Genomic DNA, 22,592 nt, shown 5'->3' with positions numbered 1-22,592 from the left:
TGCTCGACTACAGGTGCAGTAAAGAAAACTTAGGCCTTCACTTGATTCTACTAGCACTTCACTTTTCTTTTTTTTTGATTTTTTTTCTTTTGTATAACACACGCAGCTATGTAGCTCTTTTTGCTTCTTTTCTAGTTTTTTTTTTTTTTTTTTTTTTTGATATTTTTGACACAACTCCTTGATAACACGGCCAACAGAAATTGCAAAGCACCAAGAACCTAACGAGCAGCCTGTCGAGCGGTAAAACCAGTCTCTTTTGGGAAAGTTCCTAGTCACGATATCGAAAGGTTGTGGCTATGGTTGGGAACAAGCAAACTGTAAGATATGTGTACTCGGAGCAACAAAAACTGACTCTAGATGATAGCGGAAACACAAACCCTAACAATACTAGATGGAAGAAAAGGATACGCAAAAACAACTACGAAAAACAACTAAAACTCGAAATTAGTGCAATCTAAGGCTATGGCAAACCCTAACCCTAACTTTTTATGGCTTTTTCTGGATAGGAAACACTCACAACTCAACTATGGGGTGGATTGTGGATGGCTTACCGAGGAAAACTGGAAATCTGATACCAAGATGATAAGGGGTGGCCCGATCTTCTCAGTAAGCAACGGAGGTGATGATGATCACGGGGTGATGGCAGCGGAGAAACACGACGATGTAGTGGATGATAACTTGTATGACGCAACGAGATCTCTCGATTGGTCCCTGTCGCCAATGCAACAGCTCTCAACCCTGCAAGATATTCGCAACTCCACACACTTGCGCACGTAGTCGCCGACCACAAAGCGGTAAGTTGCAACCGTCTAATTCCCAATGGAACAGCAGATCACACAAGACTTTTTTAGGATCTACACAATATCAAGCAATATGGTGTAGGGATTCAATAGTTTTGCATACGCAAACAACTAAGAACTAGGGTTTATCTTAAACGTGGTCTAAAGCAGCTAGGGGGGCGTCCTGGGGACTTATATAGGCGTCCAGGACGTCCTCAGGTCGAAAAAATACGAAAATAACCGACCCAGAATAGATCTGGTCGAGACAGACTCGGACTGGTCCGGTCTGGAATCCGGTCAACCGGGCCAGGGACCGGATCGGCCGGTCTGGGGTCCGGTCAACCGGGCGGCAACCGGATTTCTGCGAGGATTTCCGGTTTTCATCCGGTACGATAAACTGCGTCCGGTTGGCGCCCGGTCGACCGGGTCAGGGACCGGGTTGGCCGGTCTGGCGGCCGGTCGGACCGGGTGCTGGACCGGCCTGGACGTCTTCTTCTCCTCTCGCGCATGCCTCCCGCTCCTCCCTCGCGCGTCCATGAGATATCTTCATGTCCAGCTCCATGTCCAGCTTCACGTCCATCTTGACGTCCGTCTTCATGTCCAGCTGCTCCTCTCCTCCTCGTGCGATGCTCGTCTCCTCTTGATACCTGATGATACATAAGTAATAGGACTTAGGCAGTATAAAGTTCTCATCAATCAAAGTACCGTTTAGAAACAAGTTCACCTGTTGTTTAAGTAGCTTCGCACGAGCCCTTGTAATAGGTCCAATCCGAACTTCATTGGACTTGAGCTTCACAGCAGGTTCATCTTCATCTATCAATGACGGAGGTAGTGGTGTAGTAGGGATGTCCTCATCAACTTCGTTACTCAATTCCTCCCACTCCTCTTGAGTCTGAACAAACTAGTGCGACTCAGCTTAATCTTTCGCACATCAATCACAACATGCTAAACCCCAGCACAAAATACCCTTCCCCTCTTTGCATGCACAGTAAAATCTGACAGTTTCTCCAATCCACAGTCCGATCTACGAAGGATCTACCGCGATTGGAAATTACAGTAACAGATCTAAGCAAATCGATACCGTGAACAGCAAGAACTAGACAAGAACAGCAAGCCATGACGACGAACACCTTGCAAACATCTATCCAAACCATATCCTAATGAAAACCCTAGCAGATCTAATCTGCATGTCGTCGCAAGTGCCCAAGCATGGCCTGTACTGGCACAACGAGTACGAAGGTGAGAAGAAGAGGTCGTTACCGCCATTGTTCCGGTCGAGGACCAGGTCGAGTTCGCCGCCGAACTCGAGAAGCCAATGAAGACTGCGGAGCAGGTTGTGGCCGATGTCGCGGTGCTGCTCGCCGTCATCTCCTCCTCTGGTACCGGTGCTCCTCCTTGCGGCGGTGCGGCGGATTGGTCGGCGGGAGGGGAACCGCCTGGTGATGTGATAGTTTGGGGGGGGGTGAGAGAGAGGTCGCGAGTGAGACGAAGGAGAGGGGGCGGTGAGGCTAGTTATGGCGCGTGTTCCCGAAGGGACGCGGCGTTCCCGTCTCCCTTCCCCACGCGTTCAACCTTCTCGCGACAACGGCCCTGGCTCCACAGAAACTGCCATTCCAGGCGTTTCTCCAGAGCCTGTCCCAGGGGTGCTTTAAAACCCGGTTCATGCAAGAACGCGGCGGCACACATGCAACCAAACGGCCCGTTCCACGTCCCAGCCCATGCAAAAAAGGGCCTCACAGGCTACCAAACGCGCCCATAGGTTTGAACTCAACACCTAGGATTCAAACATTACAATGTTCTGTCAACTCTAGACAGACAATATAGAAAATAACTACTGTGGCGCCTTTGGCTTAGGCGCCACACATGCTTTCCACGTTGGCAAACGCCGATCGCATGAGCGCCACACAGTGAAGTGTGTCGCCGCTCGCATAGACGCCACACAAAAGGGTTAGCGGACTGAAATATTTTCGCCGGAGGTCATTTCGTACAATACTTTCATTAAAGGGTTATTTTTGTGAAAATCACCACGCAGTGTCTGTAATGCTCCTCTTCTTGGAACCAAAAGGAAAGAAGTACTAGTAAAGTTTATTTTTGGCAACATAAAAAAGAAGTGGAGGCCCAGGCCCAGTGTGTCCGTGGACTGGACCAAAAGAAAGATCTAGTTTCGCCAACCGATAGGAAGGAGGCTCGGCTAGGGTTCGTCTTCCAGACGACAGCGCCACCACGCCGAACTCGAACAGGGCTCGCTCGTCCATCGATCGATCTGATGGCGGGTAAGGAGGAGGAGGAGGAGGAGAACGGTTCGACGGATGCGGCAAAGTGGACCGCCTCCACCAAGAGGAAGGCACCAGTGGCCAGGTCCAGCTACAAGGAGGGAGATCCGCCGCCGGAGGGATGGATCGACGTTTACGCGCTAGCCGAGCCAGCGTCGTTCCATCCGTTCGGCTCGCAGAGGAGGGCGGCGGCGATTGACAAGATGCTGCAGGAGGTGAAGCTGCCGGCCGCACCCGGAGGACCATCACCATCACCACCACCAGGAGGGGTGAAGCTAAACTCAAGGGTCGGCTGACGAAAGGCGAGATCACGAGCATAATCGCCCGGCCTCAAGCCGGAGCCCTTCCCCAGCGCTGACTACCTGGACGACCTCGCGCAGTTTGACCTGCCGGAGTCGATCGCAGAAAAGAGGCGGCAGCATGAGGCAGACGCTGCGTATTTCGGGGACAGGGACGAGAGGTACGAGGCGTTCAGGCAGCAGGTGATCAGGGGGCTCAAGGAGGACGGATACTACGAGGACCACGTCGCCGCCAGGGAGAAGGCCAACCAGTAGGCCATTCGCGTTTCTTCACCCAGGTTACCTCCGTGGCCGTTTTGCTATTTCAGGAACTAAAGAAACTTAGAGAAGGCTCTTAGAGCAAGTACAATAAGTCCTAGTCAGCTGGCTATAAAGATTAAAATAGTATATTATTGCTTAGTTGGAGGAGAGAGAAGAGGAGAGAGAAGTAGAGTGGGCTTTTATGCAAGAGCCAGCTCTAGCACGTGCTCCTAGGCACTTTGTGAGAGTGAAAGGTGGGCCATACATTGCTAAAGTACTACATTTCTAAAGCTTACTATTGTATATGTTGGCTCTAAGTTAGCTATAGATGACATGGCACTTGGCTTATAGCCAGCAGCTGGCTACACTATTGGAATTGCTCTTACCGGCGGTATATTTCTGAGATGCTCTTCTCGTCAGCTATGGAGAGGATGATCGTTCCATCAGTGATGAAGAGGGTTCCTCTGTGAGTGATATATGAAGACACTGTAGCCAACTGAGTATTGGTGCATCTCTATCTATCTGATCTAACTATATGTGGCAGATAGCCGGTCTATCTAGCCTATAACGATTTGTGTATTGCACTCCTGCTGTGTCACGTATAGAACATCGATTCCAGTTTGCAGCTATCTCGTGCTTTTGCTGTTGCATCCTGGTTCCATCTGGGCTGCTCTTCTGGTGGATTGCTTGAGTCTCCAATGAGCATGATTTCCTGATTGTTCTGTAGATTATTCCTATTGCATTGTGTTTTCTCCAAGTGCGGTGACCTCATGTAGTGATGTGGATGTTTGCATCGTTCACAAGTATTGGTCCTTGCTTATTATGGCTATTGTAGCATTTTCTTTTTACCAGTCTTGTCGAAATCACAATCTTGTGCCTACCAAAGTTTTCGCTAGGCTTCAACCAAACAAACTGACGACGACCACAGATCAGATAGGGGGATTTGCACATGTAAGGAATATACTAAAGCATTTTAGATTGGCTGACTGGATCAATATGAGCTTAAGGTGAAATATTGAATATCCAAGATGCGCATTCGTTGATAGGTAACTTGTTGTCCTGATATCACAGTACTTATTAAAAGGTCAAACTCTAGCCTTTGTTCTGAAATGTTTAATTTGCTCCCAGCCCCTGTCTCATAAACCAGTTGTTTCTTGCTCCCGTTATTAGTCATATTTGTGAGATGGGAGTTTTCTCAATGAATTCTCAACTAACATCAGTCTGTCAGTAGAATGCACAGCTCAGCTTGCGTTCAGTTATCAGTTATATAGTTGCATAGAATACATAAATTGGTTTGAGTTCAATTTCAGCTTTGAGTATATGGTGGTAGCATTATGCAGTACTTGTGTTTTTTATTTTGCGCCCTTTGCATGTTAGCTGAAGCACTATTGCGCCACTTTGTCGTCTATAACAACATGGTTACTTCATTTTTGGTTGTTAGCCCTGCATCTTGAAAGGAAACATGTGCCTTTGGATAGATATTGCCAGTTGCCAACACTAACCTCTCGTTTGCATCAATAAGTTAGCAGTTCATAAGCTTGCAGTGAGTTTTGTGCATAGTGCAAAATTCTCAGTAGTTACAGTCTTCTGTTTGCAATTAGGGAACTTGTTGAAAGGCCTTTTCTTTATCTTTACCATCACGTTGTTTACCAAAATCTGCATTCTGATACTCTAATCCGTGGTTATGTTTGGTTCGATTGGCATGTACAGTTTGGTATGAAATGTTAAAAGTTTGTCATTGTTAAATTTGGAGAGAAGCTTATTCATACTTAAGCTCAATCCAGTTGAGTTATGTGAGCTATTTATGAACTTTTGAAATACGTTAGTAAGTTGTAACCATTTCAGTTTTTTTTTTTCCAATTTTGTTAAGCTTCTTCATGCGGTTCGCATTCATCTACTCCTTTCATGAAGTTTTCACCATTCAACTACAATGATCGGATAATTTTGAAATGGATACTTGCATGATAAAGGAAACGATACAACAAGTTCTGAATGACTTGCTCACCACTTATTCAATACTTACTTAGCTGACAGAATCGTATATATATTATCCCACATATACTCACCTACCTTGTGAATTAGGATCACAAAGGTTCAGCTTCACATTAGTTCAAATATGTACTCTTCCGTGTCAGTTTGAATCTTTGTAATACTCTGAAATATTGAAGGAAACAAAAAACCATGGTAATCATCTACGCAGTTATCTTCCACATCAGAAGGCATATTCTGAAACATTGGCAAAAGACCATCTGCAGAGTAATGGATGGCATCTTTAAGTGCTGGTAGCAGATGGTTGGGTCCCTATGGATGGCATACGCATTCACGCTCCGATCATACAGTCCGTGGATGACTGGGCAGCAGTAGCCGGGCTGTAGGGTAATGACGGAGGGTCTCGCTGAGGATGCTCTAGAGGTAGGTGAGTTGGGACAGATCCTCGGCTGTGACCAGCCGCGGCGGTTAACGCGGACGAGGCAGCAGTTCTTGCCTCATCTTACTTGCCAGGCATGACGAGCAGCGACAATGCAGGCGTGAGGGGAGACCATGGCGGTGCACTCAATCGATAGATTGAAGGGGGCCGAGTGCGCGCTCGATCGTGATCACGACTTCACGAGTTCTTTCAGTTGATGACAAATTGATAATCACTATAATTAGATTAAAAAACCCTCTAGAATGGAGGGCCAGATTTAAGCGGTACTCCTAATCCTTATTGAGGAGGTACCGTAAAATCCCTCTTTTAGAGGTGGACCGTGCAGGTGCTCATTCAGGTTCTGGACTTCTGGGTCAAGCTGGATAAATATAGTACGTACGGCTCGAGAGACTGTCTCGGTTAATTTTCTTTAGTCCGAACTAACAACTAGACACATCATCTCAAAAAAAAAAAAACTAGACACATTCTGAAGTTGGTTAAAAATTGGCCAGGTTTACATCGTCGTTCAGCAATTTTCATCTCTTCTGAAGCTGGTTCTCCATCATTCAGTCAGTAGGTTGCCCCACTAACTTGTCAATATTTTTCGGCCAAAAGCAAAAGTTATCAAGATTTTTATTTAAAAAAGTTATCCGATTGTCTCATATATGCTCAGGAAAAGATATCCAAAGCATTGATGAAGCAGGAATCATAAAAAGCTTCCATAGCAAACCACAAAGAAACTGATGCCTGCGTGCATGGGTTGGCAGGGTTCTCTCCTATTCGAAACTGATCTTTATTTGGTTTGCACTGCAGATCCTGATTTGGACTACAGATAGACGGTTTTGAGTTTGACATGGACCGCAAAATGACAGGTTCTCGAGGACATTACGTACAATACAACCATTGTGTCGTGCCACTGCAATCGAAGCTAGTACCTCATATAGTTTCCAATAGTAAGCTACCACCGTAGTATATCTTTTTTTTGCGGGTCACAGTAGTATATCTTAACATTGCTATCCCTATGAAAAATTAAAATGCAGACAGCACAATGTAAAGTAGTGGAGTACAAATAAACATGGCAATTGGGACAAACCGAACCACGTAGATCGAGCAACTGACGTTAAATCTCAGTACCAAACGGAAGAGGCAGGATATGATAGCATCATACTGCAATATAATGTACTAAGTTAACACAAAAGTTCATCAAAGTTCACCACACAGGCAATTCTCCATCAGGCATCCTTCAAACTGCCAATTTCTCCGCATACAATTCATGATCTGTATTCCTCCAAAATTTTCCTCTCCGTAAGGTGGATCATGGAGGTAAAGTTAATCGATTTTCAACAGTGCAATTCCGCGTTGACCTGCGACGAGGAGGCTACAAACATACGATGCTATGGTAAGAAGTTTTTAACTGTCAAAAATATATGTCAAATATTAAAAAATTATAGAAGGGTGACGACAAAGCAAAACTTTTCAGCACTTTGTTGTTTTCCCTTAGTCCCAGAACAAGATGTATACAATGCATGCCTTTCCAAATATATATATTCTGCCACTCCACTTTACATTTTTGGAATATACACCACAGTAACTTTCAAATATATCTTATCTTGGCTAGAATTGGAATTTTTGTTTTCTCTCAGCTAGCCAAATCAAGAACATCGCACGCATACGGATTCTCGGCCTATTTTGTTGGAGAGTTCTGGATTTTCAGCCAATTCAGATGACAAAAATCCAGAGAACTCTCCAGGACCGTGACCTTCAATTTTCTTCCCCGAAATTTAGCATCTAACTTTGAGTAGGTAGTCGTCGAATAAGGTTGTAGTACCACTGTCTTCTAATTTAATTTTCCACCAGCATGCTATTTTAAGTTGGTACATATTACCCCATGGTTGAGCACAGGGAGGAGCATGTGGTGCCGGATCCTGACTTGCAGTAAAAAATCATGACTTCCAAACTTGTCGAAAACACACATTTTCATGCAAAAAAAAAATGCATTCTTATGTGTAAATTTAATGCACACAAGAAGCTACTTTCTTTTTGTATAAAACATGTATGATTTGCTCAATATTTATGAAAACTATTCAACACGCTGCTATATTTTTTCATGCTGATGAGCATCAGAGCACAAAATCCAGTCCTGGCAGTGCTCGCATGTTGAGAAAAGAAGCTAGAAAAGAAAATAGATACATGGTAAGCTACAACTTTGCGAGGAGCTGACGATTTTATTTTTTGTACCTTTGTGTGTCCTTGATGTAGGCAAAATCCATAATAAGTCCCAGTTTAAAGTCAACCAGATTCTGGTATCTGCAAAGTTACAAATCATAATGCCAATTATGCGTCAGTTTCATTGTTAATCTTGATACATGGCATCACTCAACTAAAACATGCGAGAAGGTGGATCTTCATGTAAGTACAGTTGCGGTGCTTTTTGGAGGACAAGATGCTGGCTGGTGCAGAGGAAGAGATGGCAAATGACAGACTTTGTCCAATATACCTCACGAAGGCATGGGTTGGTGGAAGGCGAAAAAGTTGGCCGGGATGGTGTCAAAGAGTAGTACTCAGTGCGGTATTAACGGTGGTGTCATAGCAATTGCGTGAATGCAACCATTGAAACATGCTTGGTACAATATTATCAGATATCAAGCAAGAATTCGACCAAAACCAAGAAAGCGTGCATTTCATTTCAATATGAAATTTTACGATACAGTTGATTGATATTGTTTTAATGTTGTAAAACTTACAATTTTATTGATCATTTCTACAGTATTTTTTTTACAATGACATCGTGGAATCGTCTAACTGTCATAATTCTTGGGTACATTTTCATTGATCTTCATGTATGCTTAATCTAATCTAGGGAAGGAAACGGCAACAAATATAAAATTAGTTAACCATCAAGGACATTCGGCCATGCAGTCAACAGAAACTGGATATACAGGCCAAGTTAAGTGCCTTACATTACCTGTGGGTACTGGAGTTGCAGCAAGAAACAATGTGATCTTCCGAAACTGTAACAAAAATCGGATATCCCGGAAGGCAATCGACAACAGCAACAGCGCACCATTCTGGAGTCCATTGATGTTCTGAATACATGTCTCCTCCTCCAAATCCCAGATCTGGTGAATGAAAAAGGATTAAGGAGATCGAGGTATTACAGCAGCATTCTACCAATTTTTTTTTCCAGATCTGTCTGTTATGCTGTTGAATAAGGAAGATGGCTTACCCGTGCTGTCCCACAGCTAGAACCTGTAACAATATGCTGGTGAGAACCAGGAAGAGATAAATAATGGACTGATGTCAGTTCAGCCTCGCATTCCAACGTGGTGATAGGAGTGCCCGAATGTATGCTCCAGATCTGTGAGTCTCAAGCATTGGTTAGGAAATGTGGAACTGAAAAACTTTACAATACAAAATTGATAGCTCCACTAATCAACCTTTATTGTGCCGTCCCTGGAAGCACTAGCAAAAGTGTTGCTGGTAGTCAGCGGGTTAAACTTCACCGACTCAACCTCTTTGGAGTGTGCTTGGAATGTCCTAATGCACTCCTCGTTCTCCCAGTTCCAAAGTTTGATCAGGTGGTCGTCCGATGATGACAGGACAAAAGGGTCAATTGGGTGAACTGCCAATGAATTGATGCAGCTCGCATGAGCTTGGAATTTCTTAACATTGTCCGGTGCCGTGATACAGACGTGGATGTGCCCGTTAGAATCACCAGCAACAAACCACTGCTTGTGCGGGATGAATCTAACTGCAGATATTGTACGCTCCCCCGTGTTCACGATGCGAAGTCCCATCAATATTTTCTGCTTGCAAATGAAAAATAATGACGGCAGGCCTAAGTAAAATTTGTGATGCATCAGTGTGTCGTATTTTTTTCATTGAGTTGGCTAGGCTTTGTATCTTCTTTTTACTACTTAAGACACTGAATTAGAACTTCACCATAAATATGTTTTCTTAGTATGCAACTATTTATTTCGCAAACCATACAAATGAAGAAATGGAAGGATCATAGCCCAATGGGAGCCGAGTTTTTCTAAAGAAAAATAAGAAACTCATTTGGGAATTTTAAAATTTCTACTTTTTTTTTTGAGAAGTGCCTATATGTGATACACGTACTTACATATGACCAATCACGAAGAAATATGAAAATTTTCCGGCTAGCAAAAAGAAGAATATACAATAAATGTGCTATTTATTATTAGTCTATTCCATAATGTAAAATTATGGAACAGAGGAAGTACCACTTTAGCGCACAAACCAAATAATTTAAAAATGAAATTTTAATGCTCAGAAATTCAAAAATAGTTTCCCATTTTAAACATACCGAGCTCCATGGCACTCGGTTTGAAGAATGCATACATCATTCTACTTTGTATCTTTTTCTCGTCACACACTGCGGCGTGTGGGCTCCAGGCTCCGCACCATTGGAACTAAGCATGAGTAATGAAGCTACATACCTGGGTCCGATGGTTCCAAGCGGAGACATGCCCACTGTAGTGACCGACCAAAATCCTGTATCGAACAAATAGGATGCTAAGATGTGGAAAAACATAAATACTACACCATTTTTCAAATCTCATCTAATATTTTTAATAATAGTTATAAGAAAGTCCATCTTTGGTCATAGAAGTATCCCATAATTGTACATAAAGTCCAAAGGCATATGTTTTTTTTACTGGTAAAATAGAAACTTTATTTAAACAGGAAGGGTTACAAAACAGTCAAGTTCGAGCAGCTGAGGAACATCTTCACGTGTAGAACCCACCAAAATCATAGAGCAGTGTTTTTTTAACATCCATAGAACAGTGTTGAACGCTTGCAAGATTTGCAAGAGAATCATTCATCCTAACCTGCACATGTTTCACTTTCACAAAAAACCACTCTCTACTTTGGCTAACTAGAAATCTAATCTCATGAATGGAATGGAAATAGGGAGATCTACCTAGAAAGGTGTATGTTGTTTGTTCAAGTGTTCATTGCTTTGGATTGCCCACTGTTGTTGTGTTCCTCTTGCAATTAGGCGCAATAGTTTGGAAATGAAGTTCTTGAAAACTTATCTCGTTAAAATAATGATTAGCTATTTTGGATAAACTAGGTTGGACTAAACTAGGTTTTGGTCTTAAGACTGCAATAAAACACCACATAAACCTACCCCAACTATTTTACTTCAACCCGAGATCTAATCATCTAAACTTGCATGCATAGTGTGACAAGTAAGAACGAACGCTCAACTGATCTGTAAATTAATGTATGATATATCAGTCTCTTTTCAGTAAGAGAAAGGTGCTCGCATGCTATGGACGCAAAGTAATTAATACCACTAGACATACCAAGGCTCTGTTGGATGAACGTCTACTGTACACACGTATCCAAAATTTTCCTCCCATTTTTGGGAGTATCCCAAATCTCCTGTGCAGTCTATGATCTGTACGTAATGATATGGATGGTAAATGAGTTCACGGAAAAAAGCAAGATAGAAAAGATAAATTAAAGAGAACTTATGTTACCGCAATTTTTGCTCGGATTGGCTCCCAGATAGTAAGCATGCAAGAAAGAAAGAAATATCAAACAATATTCTCACATGTAATTTGTCTACGAACTTAGAATATATTAATCAAGGAAGAGAGTTCCTTCATTAATATTATAAGGCCTGAAGACCAGTTCGCTAAGAACAAGAAACTTCATAACTCAACTTATTAATTACCGCATGTACGAATAGTACCACATGCATGAGAGAAGACAAAAAAAAGGGAGAACATGCATTTAGAGAAGAGAGTAATAAATAAAATAGACCTTATAATAATATTTAAGAAAATTAAAAAGATCATAGTTTTTATAATCCCTAACCGAGGAAGTACAAGCATGCAAGATAATGTCTGGACCATAGCGGTCCAGACATTTTTGTAGTGCGATGTGCAGCCTAGCTTAGCCAGATTTAGTGTTTTTTTTTGAAATGGAGATCGTGCCTCGGCCTCTGCATCAATCAGTGCATATAGCCATTTTTATTCATTTATTCATCAAAGGTCCGATAAGAGATCATACATCAAAAAATTCGAAACCACCACAAAACACCTACAAAACATGACAATGAAAGAAGATCATGCCAACCAAGAACTCTTCCCAAAAAACATGAAAAATCCCCATCAACTAGGACCCAGGAATATTGCATACCCCAAAACACCCACTCATCAAAACGAGACTGCTCATCCGGTCTAACAGACTCATAGCGAGCGCCTCATGCCCATGCCAAAGAAGCAGTCACCGCCATCAATCGCTGGTCCATCTTCAGGACCGAGATCCGTATAGCCCCTGCCAGACCTGCCATCGACGCCACCAAGGCGACAAACAACGCACCCACCCTATGCGAGTCCAACACACCACGTCTGTCACCGAGGTCCCGCTGCACCAGGGCGCTGAGACTCGCCATTGTCGACGCGGTAGAACCACTCCACTTCACCTCCTAGCTTTTAGTTAATAGTTTTCTTCCAATCCAACGGAAATCGCAATTTCGATATCTCCCATGGTGTCAGCTAAATGCAGAGCTTCGCAACACGCCTCCTTAAGCCACAAGGGCTGATGTCTGTGGACGCACGCGATTGGATCCTCTCCGATCCAGAGGTCTAAGAGCGTCCTTCGCTTGTCCATAGAAACCGCCAGTGAAGATAATCCGAAACTTGGGAAGTTGACCGAACAGTAGATGTTGTAAACAACGAGGAAACATGCCTTAGAGCCCTGCACTTCAGCATCCAGTCGATGGGCATGAAAGATCGGCAGCAGCCCAGACGGCTATGCGGCCGGCTACCAGCTGAATGCTGATGCGTACACGCTGCAGATCCTTGAAAGTTCGTGATTCTCTGGCTAGTCGGAACATCATAATTAAATTGGTATCAGAGGGCGCTTCTGATCCTTTTGATCGTGCGTAAGTCACAAGGAAGGTTGCTGCCTTTGGATGTGACCTAAAGTAAATCCTAAATTGGTTTAGCTGATTTGGAGCTGAAGTCTCGGTAGGTGATCTCCGAGCTGGAAGTGCTGCGGTCGGTGAGATACAATTTGGAGGTTCTGCCCTTCGACTTGACGCACTCGCCGAGAAGTTCGCGGAGCAGGTGAGCCGGATCGATTCCGATTCCGTTCCAGCGAAGGTAAATCACACCATGACCTCGTAAGGAGAGGTGCAACAAGAGCAAGTAGCCGCTGCATGCGCACGCCAACAAGTAGTCAGCACCTCTCACCTCACCGCTGTATAATTGATGTATAGTTTGTCAAGTGCTAGTTGGTAGCCTAAAACACAAAACTGACCTCAGAGGTTGACGTGTCACATGCTGGATCACCGATAGTCGTTATCGTCGCTTGATGCACCCTACCTCTATTGTCAGTTACACGGAGTGGGTAAGATTTCATATTGTTTTCCAGGATATCCAGCATCTCAGTCTCATTGGAAATGCAAGGGCATATCTACAAGATGAATCCAAAAATGTTGTTAATTAGCAGGAGCATATGCTCCCATGTGCCGAATTAAATTTCCGCATATATGCACATATTGAAATTATTCTATACCAACGCGTATACCAAGTTTACACTGTGTACACAAATTTTACAACTTCTGCATGTGAACTTACTAGAGAAACTTATTCAAATTAGTTCAATCATTGTACAGCAAAGCTACCGTTTTTAACCATCGGCTGCCGCTTCCACCACTTGGTAAAGAAATGGTGTACGAGTTTACTATGATCGTGGTCCTTCCAGGTGGCCTGCCGGGGAGAACGGAGAGTGTGCTTGGATGGGAGCAGTTTAAGGATGGGTGAGCGAGTGAAAAGTTTAACTATTAATAACTAATTTGACATAATAAGAATGCTTATAGATTAAACTGCCAAACAATTCAAAACATTGGATTTTTTTTTTTGAAAAATGATGCATCTGTGCCGATGCCCTTGCCATCGAGAGAATAGGAGAACAATAGACAAACAGTCGGTTCAGTCCGATTCAAGTGCGTCTAGGCTAACGGCCGTTTGGCCTTTGTCGGGCCCACCTAGAGGTTGTGTCGATGGCCAAATGGCCTCTGCCGATAGACTATTGTGCTGACGGTGGATATCAGCACAGCCTATGCCAACGGCCAAAATGGCATGTGCCGACGGCCTCACCGTGATTGCATGTTGTAGTGTACTACTATTTTTTTAGATAATATGGTAATTATCTGGCAGGTTTCACCTGGAACTAACACAAGTAAAGTGACAATAAAAATATGAACACAGTTAGGTGACTATGCGGTCTCATGACTCATCTACACCATTATCCAATATTGGCCAACAAAGAGAACTTACGTCTGCCTGTGACGTCCAGCTATTTCTTAATGCATCAAGAATCTGAATAATAGACTCTGTCCTACACAGATTTTGGATGATTACCCCAATGCTTGGCCTTTTGTGTCGACCAGCCTCCACACAGCTTAAAGCTATCTCAATGCATCTCCTTACTTGTATAGAATACACGTTCATTGACATCCCTTGTAGCCTATTCATCCAGTCCGTATGTACCTACAATTTAAAACAACATGTATCTATCGATATTAATATATTTCCTTTATCGAAAAAGCAATTTAGAATAATATATAATTCATAAATGTGCAAAATTGATATAATAAGCAACACTTTGTCTTACATCATCAGCGAATTGTTGGGAAGATATCTCAGCAGGTCTGAAGTAGCCATCTTGTCCGGTCATCATCTTTATGATCACAACACCCAAACTGAATATATCAAATTTAATTGAGATCAAACCTGCGTCTATGTACTCTGGTGGTATGTACCCTCTGCACGAGAAATCATATAGGTTAGTATATATGTGATACCATTCGGACAATGCAATCTCTATTGTACTGAAAATATAAATTTGCATGAAAAAATTGGCTTACCGTGTTCCTAAAGAACTGTTTGTCTGTTTTGTTCTTTGTTCTATGAACAGCCTTGACAAGCCGAAATCTGCGATTTTTGGTGACATGCTCTCATCCAACAATATATTGGCTGGTTTTAAATCTAAATGATACATAGGAGGATTTAATTTCTCATGAAGGTATTCCAAGCCCTGGCATATCCCGTTAATTATCGCATATCGCGTAGACCAATTACGTTCATTAGCTTCATCTGCATCAACAAACAAAGAGCATCCTCAAGTTTATATGTAAAAGTTAATTAATTATTAACTAACTGCCTCCTACAAGTAGAGCACCATGTATCATACCAAAAATAAATTTGTCTAGGCTTCCTTTGCACATATACTCGAAGCAAAGCACCCTCCAAATCTTTTCAGCAACAACCAACTTTCCATTGAACTGTACGTATTCTCCCTTAGTTTCATTGCAATAGCTAACTAACCGGACAACATTTTTGTGGTGAAGGTGCAAGGTTCTGATACTCCTTCTCAAATTTCTCATCGTCAAGGTCAAGAACATCTTGAAGCACCTTCACAGCAATCTTTTCTCCATCTTTATGCTCTCCCTGTTGAACATCTCACATCCACAGTTTAATTTTCTACTTTTAGTGATAGGTAACATTTATAATGTAGAAAATGGTACATATACATGATCATGCTTGAATTTGCAGCTATTGATATAATCTGGTGTTGTACATTTTTTGTTCGATATGTGCCAGAATGTTTTGTGGCACGAGACTGGGTATGCAAGGTGCCATTAAAAATACCAGGAGAGAACAAATTTAATATGTGTGGCTTGTAAACTTGAGTTGAGTGGCGACACATAATATCAACATATAACTTCATGTTTACGTTGGGTTACACTTATATAATAAACCGTGAAGTTCAATATGCATATGACATAATTGAATACCATTTTAATGAACTATTGGAATTTAGAGCATCTCCAGTCGCGTCTCCCAAACCGTCCCCAAAGGGATTTGGGGCGCGCCGAACAAAAAAACATTCTCAGTCGCGTCCCCCAAAGCCTCTTTTTGTCCGGCGCGCCCCGATACGGTGTCAAGCGCCCCGAGCCCGTCCCCGCCCCACAGGGGATGCTCCGGGCACGCCGGACACAACGAAAAGTGAGGCGGGTAGTGGCGGGACCGACGCGTCAGCGGCACATTCAAGTTTGGACCTAACCGTCGCCTACCTCGCGACGGAAGTTATTCGCGCGCAGTGACTGACGACCGAAGCGTCGTAGCTTTGCCTTAATGGCGACAGAGGGGCAGGCGAGATGTCTCGTCGGTGTTGCACAACCTCCACGCGTCGCCGGCGTTCGCACTCCACCGTGTGCGTTCCCGCGCTTTCTTCCCGCCGCGTCTGGCCTCTTCTCGCGCTTTCTTCCCGACGTTGGCATCTATAAAAGACCCCCCCTGCTCAATGGCAGCCACCACAGCCGCCGACACCCCTTTCTCCGCCACAAGCACATCCCTCGTCGCTCGAACACCACTGCACAATGATGAACCACCCTGGCGCCGGCTAGTTCCCTCCACCGCCGTCTCCTCCACCACCTCCACCGCCGGAAGCACCGCAGTTCGACATCGACGCCACCACGGGGGAAGTGTCGCGGCGGCACCGGTCGGAGCGGGTTCGTGCAGAGCAACGACATCATCTGGTGGCAATGGAGCAGCAGGAGCGTCAGCAGCGGGAGGAGGCGGCACTGGCGGACAGCATTGCGGCGTTGGTCGCCACCACGCAGGAAGAGGCGCGGCGGCGCCGAACGGAGGAGATGGCCCAGCGGTGGTGTGCATAGCGGCAGCGCTAGCGCATGGAGCGGGAGCTCCAGTACCGTCAATGGCGGGAGGTGATTGAGGAGCGGTGGTGGGAGGCGGTGGATCGTCAGCAGCGGCAGGCGGAGGAGGAGCGTGAGCAGCGGCAGGCGGCGCTGGCGGCAACGGAGGCGGCATGGGGTGCGAGGGCGGATGCGTTGGTGGGGGAGGCCGACGCGTTGGCGACGCAACTGGAGGCGCAAATGGAGGAGGAGGCGGGGGCGGAGGAGGAGGAGGACGACGACGACGAGTTCAAGTGGTCCGACGACGACGGGCCGCACCCGGACGAGGCGGCGGATCAGCAACGAGCGCTCGTCGAGTCCTCCGAGTCGGAGAATGTAACATCCCAAATTTCAAATCAATGAAGAAGAAGAATTTTCAAATACTCAAATTTTAGAACCAACAAAAACTTTTATTCACACATGTGCTATGCATAGAGCTCTTACTCAATTCTTTGTGTGATTGCCATGATGAATGTTTGCCACCTTGTACCTTGTGCTACAACCTAAAACCCTCACTTGAGCCTTTGAAGATCACCAAGCAAATCAAAAAGGAAGAAAAGAAATGAAATAGAAAAATCCCAAAACCCTCACATATGGTTTATGCCATTTTTGCAAATCTTCAACCTAGACCATTTTGGCTTGCACCATTAGTTGGATAACGTTACTAAACACTTATAAACACTTTTGGAATCAAAGAAACTCAAATCAAATCAAATTTGAAACCAAATTGTGCTCACATGCACTAATGGTCATTTCTGACTTTTATACCCTGACACCCACTTTGAGCCTCTATATTAAGAGATTTTTAAACCAAACAAATCCAATTCTTTGCACCTCATCCAAGAACACATCAAGGTGAACAACTTTGGTCAAGACCATCACTGCAAATTCTTTCTCCTTTTCTTAATCTCATCAAGCAAAGTTGGGACATCAAAGCAGATTCAAGATTGTGTCACTTTTGGATTTTTGCAAACCAACTCAACTTTGCACCCCACCACCACCATTGTGTGCCAAATGTGATCCAAATCAACTCCACCAAATTTCATCCAAAATTTTGAAAATTTCCTTCTTGCGGCCATTGTGTCGAACAGGTGGTGGGCAGGAATCAAATAAAATCAAATTCACTATTTTAAATAGTGTCTGGCCCAATTTTGATTTCAACCTGCCTCAACCTTGTCCCCTGGTCCCCTTCAGCACCATGCCTCCACCTAGAAACCCTGGACAAGGCCAGACATGGCCATGCCAATGCCATGCCGGCCATGCTCACCATGTCCCTTGCTCTCTCTCTCTTCTCTCCTCTCCATCCCTGGCCACCATGCCCCACAGCCTCCCCTTGGTCCCCTGAGCACGCTGGTACTCGCCGTTGGTCGAGGAGAGGACGACAAGCACCAGACACGCACGCGCCCACGACGCCTAGGACCATGCCGACGATGGCATGGGCGCGCCCACGGACACGCGCAGTGCACGCGTCGTCTCGCCGCACCGCCGCACCCCTGGACCCCCTCTCTCGCCCAGCGCCTCGCCACCGCACCCTGAACATCGCGGACATCCTCGCTTCCCCGACCAGCGCCCGCCGTCGCCGGAGGAGACAAACCCTTCCGCCACGGCCGCGCAGCACCCTGCTTGCTCCCGACAAGGTTAGGCACCGCCCAGCCTCGCCGTTGCCGCCAGGAGGACCGCCTGGACACGCTGAACAACGCCACGCCCTCGCCTACCTCTCTACGCCGCTGTAGCCACGTCGCCGTGGTCGACCTCGCCGCAGCACCCTGCCCCCTCCCGCCATTATAAAAGGAGACCTCCCCTCGCTTCAATCTTCACACCAGCTCACTCCCCACCTCACACTCGACCTCCTCGACCACCTCCCCTTCTCGATTAGCCACCAGCGCCGCCCAATTTCACCACCGGAGCCCGTGACCGCCGCAGAAGCTCGCCGTCGATTGGAGCCTCCCCAGGAAGCGCCGCTGGTACCAGGCGACTCGCCGTCGTCGACAACTTCCTCGCGCACACTGCCAACCCCTGCTGGAGCACCGGTGAGCTCGCCGGAACCCCACCCTCGCCGCGCCAGTGAACCTCTCTCGCCGGAGATGACGACGCGCGTGAGCCATCCGATCCCAATCTAATCCAACGCCCCAGAGCCACCCGTACCCCTTCGCCGTTTAAGCCCACCTGTCAGGCAGCCCACACGTGCTGGACGCGTGGTGGGCTGGCTTTCCCCCGTTTAAATCAATTCGGCCCGTTTAGTTTTCCCGCGCGGCCCACGAATTCAAATTTCGAATTTCAGATTTAAATCAATTTGCTCACAGATGCTTTTCCAAAATTGAATAGAATCAAATTGGCTAAACCAAATTTGATGAATTTTATATATTTGGAAAGCTTGTGAAAAGATCTATCCAACCCCACTGGTCTCATCATGAGATTCTTTGTAGAATTAATGTGACAAAAATAACAAGGCAGGGCCTTTTTCAACTTCAAACAATTATTAAAAATCAACCAAAAATGCTTTTGAGTTGATTCCAACTCTCAAAAATCACTTTTCTTATACTCTAATTGATTATGTAAAAATATCACATGGTTACTTTGTATGATCATGGTCTAGATTAAATAATGGCTCTATGGCTATTTCTAGTCCATTTAAATTTTCCAAAACTAGTTAGTAAATCATATGAGATGTTTTCCCTCATTTAAATCTTGTCCCAAGTAACTTAATATGAGGTATTGACCATGGTCTACATAATCTCATATTAAATTAATTGGTGATGTTAAATCATATGTATGGTAGTGTTAAAATTGCATGAGGTACTCAACCTCATTTAAATCATTTTCCCCAAATAATGATTATGAATGGTTGACCTTGGTCAACATGGGTTCATACATTACTTATTTGAGGAAATTAAATCTTAACAAGATTCAATGAGAGGAAATTATTTCTCCAAGAACTAAAGAGAAACCCTAAATCAAGATTTATAATGAGAGGAAATTATTTTTCTTAAGAAGCAAACGAAGTCAACCAACATGTTAGTATGGTGGTGCTAGGATAGTTTGTGTAAATTAATTGTGTGCTTAGTCTAGCTCTTAAACCTTGTTTGGTGATTGTTACCTCGTATCCGTTTTTAGACGCTAGTACCGAGGAGTACCAGGAGGAGGAGGTCTACTTCCAGGAAGAAGAAGACCACTTTGATCAGTACACCAACCAAGGCAAGCTAATACTCTTGCAAAGTGCAAAGCTCTACCAGAGCAAGGCACACTTACCTATTACTTTATGCTTCATGATCCATTTTTCCCAAGTTTTATCCTTACAAGCTTTTGCTTTGTTTATTTAAGCTTGCTTTTATAGTTAACTTTGGTCTAAGTATAGATTAGTACAAGAGCATCAAACGTAGCCTAAATAGCTACAAATTAGTTAGCACCCCTCATGACTAGTTGCTAGTGCTAAAGGTAAAATGACCTACTCTAGATGGGAACTTGTGCAACAAAGGATTTTGAAAACCTTAGAATGATGAGTCATTCTATTGAAAGTTTTGAAGGTGAATATGACCGTGAAGGGCAAGGTGAATTTGACAAAAACTGATGGTTGGGTTCGGATGCGATACCATTCCAATTATTTTAGTACCCCCACAATACCTGATTATGGGTAGGGCTTAGCTGGAAGTTTATGTACTTTAGTATGGGTTCCCTCTAAACAAGCGTCATCGGGGTTATGCCGAAAGCTGCCTCCACAATAAAAAGAAACGACGTTAAAGAAGAGGTGAATGTCCGGCCCAAGCCCTGTGCAGTTCCCAGGTTGACGGTTGGTCTTCACTGGGAGGCCAAGCTCATGGGGAGAGGTGCCTATACTAGGGTATGTAAGTGAAAGGTTATGGTTGATGATCCGCATACTGAGTATGATTATTCAGGGCTATCCCTGACGGATGTAATCAAATGTTGTGGCACAAGAGTACAACCTCTGCAGAGTGTAAACCTATTCGAATAGCCGCGTCCACGGTTATGGACGGTTGGAAAGGCCATACTGTTCCGTCATCAGAACTTTTCGAAAATGTTACATGTGACCGGTGACTTGTGAATTTGACTTGAATCGCAACAGAGTTGTGGGAATGACACTAATGTTCCCACTTGAGTTAATCAGCAATTGATGAGTCTTTTACTAAATGCTTATGAACTAAAATCGGCTTTATGCAAATAAACCTAGAGCTTAGCACCCCCTTACTAAAATGGTTAGCACTTACACTAGTATTAGTTTGCGAGTACTTTAAAGTACTCACGGCTGTGTCCCTGGCTATTCAAATGGCCAGACTATGAAGAGGAGCCGCAGCATCAAGACGACGGCCAGCAGGACGTCTACGGCAACTAGGAGTTCTTTCGACGTCAAGCGTTGGCCTGTGGATTAGATAGTCCACTACTCTTACGCTTCCGCTATGTAATGTGTTCGTTGATCATTAGATCAACTATTTGTGTAATATTGGATCATGTGATCTATATTTGTAAGACGACTATGGTTTGTACTGAATGATGACTTATGATATTAACTGTTATGTCTCACAACAACAATCTTCCTGGGATTGCGATGTATGGCATAATAGGCATCTGGACTTAAAAATCCGGGTGTTGACAGAGAAGAAGCTCCAGGACGACGTGTGTGCCTGCGAAGATGCGCAGATTCGCCACGCCGTCGAGCTTTCGCTCCAGGCGGCGCAACAGGGGAGGGTAGGCGACGACGCGCTGCTAGAGCAGCGGCGCCTGGTCACCACCCTACGCATGGAGAGGCGGCGCGCGCAGCAGGAGCTGCGGCGGAGGGGTGGCGATGACGGGGCATGACCGTCAAACGCACCGCCGGGCGGTCAGTAGGCTAGGGTTTAGATGAAATCTAGCCATTTTCATTCAAACTTTGTAATATATAATCAAATTTGAATGAAAACCTTTATTTTCGTGCACTAATATTAATTTGGGGTGGGCGTTTGGGGGACGCGGCTGGGAAGCGACGTCCCCCAAACGCGGCACGAACAAAACACGTCCCCCAAACGCTCAATCCGACGCCCTTTGGGGAACGGTTTGGGGGACGCGACTGGAGACGCTCTTAAGAGATTAGAGCATTGCAGGATGTAGAGAGGATCGATTGCTACATCCCCGGGCATGAGGCCATCTCCAACGCGGCGATCCATCCCGCGCCCGCGCGTCCGGATGGGTCCAACCGGACAAAAACGCGGCCCAACGCGGCCACACACCGCAAATGCGGATGGCCGCGGCGTCCGGAACGACGCAAACTCGGCCCAAATCTGGGCTAGGTTTGCGTGGCCGCGGATGGCACGCGGCGTCCGGTCGCGCCCGCCTGCTCGCCTGCTCGGCTCCCTTGGGCCCAGCTGTCGGTGGGAGCGGGCGCCATATTAAATGTGGACTGGGAGGGATCTATCCCTGTCCAGTCCACTCCCCACTCCACTCCAGTCGACTGTTCCGCACGCACGCGCAACCGCCACCATGGCCCCGAAGAGAAGGTTTGCTCCCGGCGCTAACGACGGCGAGGCCAGCAGCAGCCGCCATCCTCTGCCGGCGCTGCGGTCCGGAGGAAACCGCGGTGGTCTCCACATCGGAGAGGCCGCCCGCGTCGGCGCGGCATTGGCGCAACCCGCGCCGCTGCTGCTGCCGAAGCCGGAGGAGGAAGAAGACCCCAACCTCCGCGCCGCTCTGGCGCTGTCCGCGGCGGAGGAGGAGGCGAAGTGGCCACATCTCGCGGCGGCTATTCGCACCTCCGCGATGGAGGAGGAGGCCCGGCAGCCGGTCGAGGACGCCGAGGCCTGGGCCTTGCTCGAGCAGGTCCGCTGGGAGGAGGCAGAGGCGCGGCGGCGCGAGGAGGCCAGGCTC

General features: G+C 45.6%; 1 protein-coding gene across 5 annotated transcripts in view; it reads right to left on the bottom strand.

Moving 5' to 3' along the window:
• Positions 1–7,100: 7,100 nt before the first annotated feature.
• Positions 7,101–22,592, bottom strand: part of LOC127326310 (uncharacterized) — a 30,774-nt gene continuing 15,282 nt past the window's right edge. For 2 of the 5 annotated variants that reach the window (XM_071819714.1, XM_071819715.1), the window contains exons 3-15: positions 15,236–15,492; positions 14,910–15,138; positions 14,657–14,807; positions 14,320–14,532; positions 13,298–13,453; positions 11,509–11,529; positions 11,332–11,426; positions 10,459–10,513; positions 9,436–9,804; positions 9,225–9,356; positions 8,964–9,117; positions 8,237–8,305; positions 7,101–7,376 (exon numbers count right to left, since the gene is read on the bottom strand). In XM_071819714.1, coding sequence (XP_071675815.1) covers positions 7,339–7,376; positions 8,237–8,305; positions 8,964–9,117; positions 9,225–9,356; positions 9,436–9,804; positions 10,459–10,513; positions 11,332–11,426; positions 11,509–11,529; positions 13,298–13,453; positions 14,320–14,532; positions 14,657–14,807; positions 14,910–15,138; positions 15,236–15,446 — 1,893 coding nt within the window. In that variant the 5' untranslated portion in view covers positions 15,447–15,492 and the 3' untranslated portion in view covers positions 7,101–7,338. Of the gene's footprint in view, positions 7,377–8,236; positions 8,306–8,958; positions 9,118–9,224; positions 9,357–9,435; positions 9,805–10,458; positions 10,514–11,331; positions 11,427–11,508; positions 11,530–13,297; positions 13,454–14,319; positions 14,533–14,656; positions 14,808–14,909; positions 15,139–15,235; positions 15,493–22,592 lie in introns of all 5 variants that reach the window. The other 3 variants (XR_011744502.1, XM_071819717.1, XM_071819716.1) reach the window with 3 other exon arrangements.

Source organism: Lolium perenne, chromosome 5 (assembly GCF_019359855.2).
Source record: "Lolium perenne isolate Kyuss_39 chromosome 5, Kyuss_2.0, whole genome shotgun sequence".
NCBI classification, from domain to species: Eukaryota; Viridiplantae; Streptophyta; class Magnoliopsida; order Poales; family Poaceae; genus Lolium; species Lolium perenne.
Note: the sequence above shows the minus strand (reverse complement) of the source record. Positions and strands in the feature narration are given on the sequence as shown.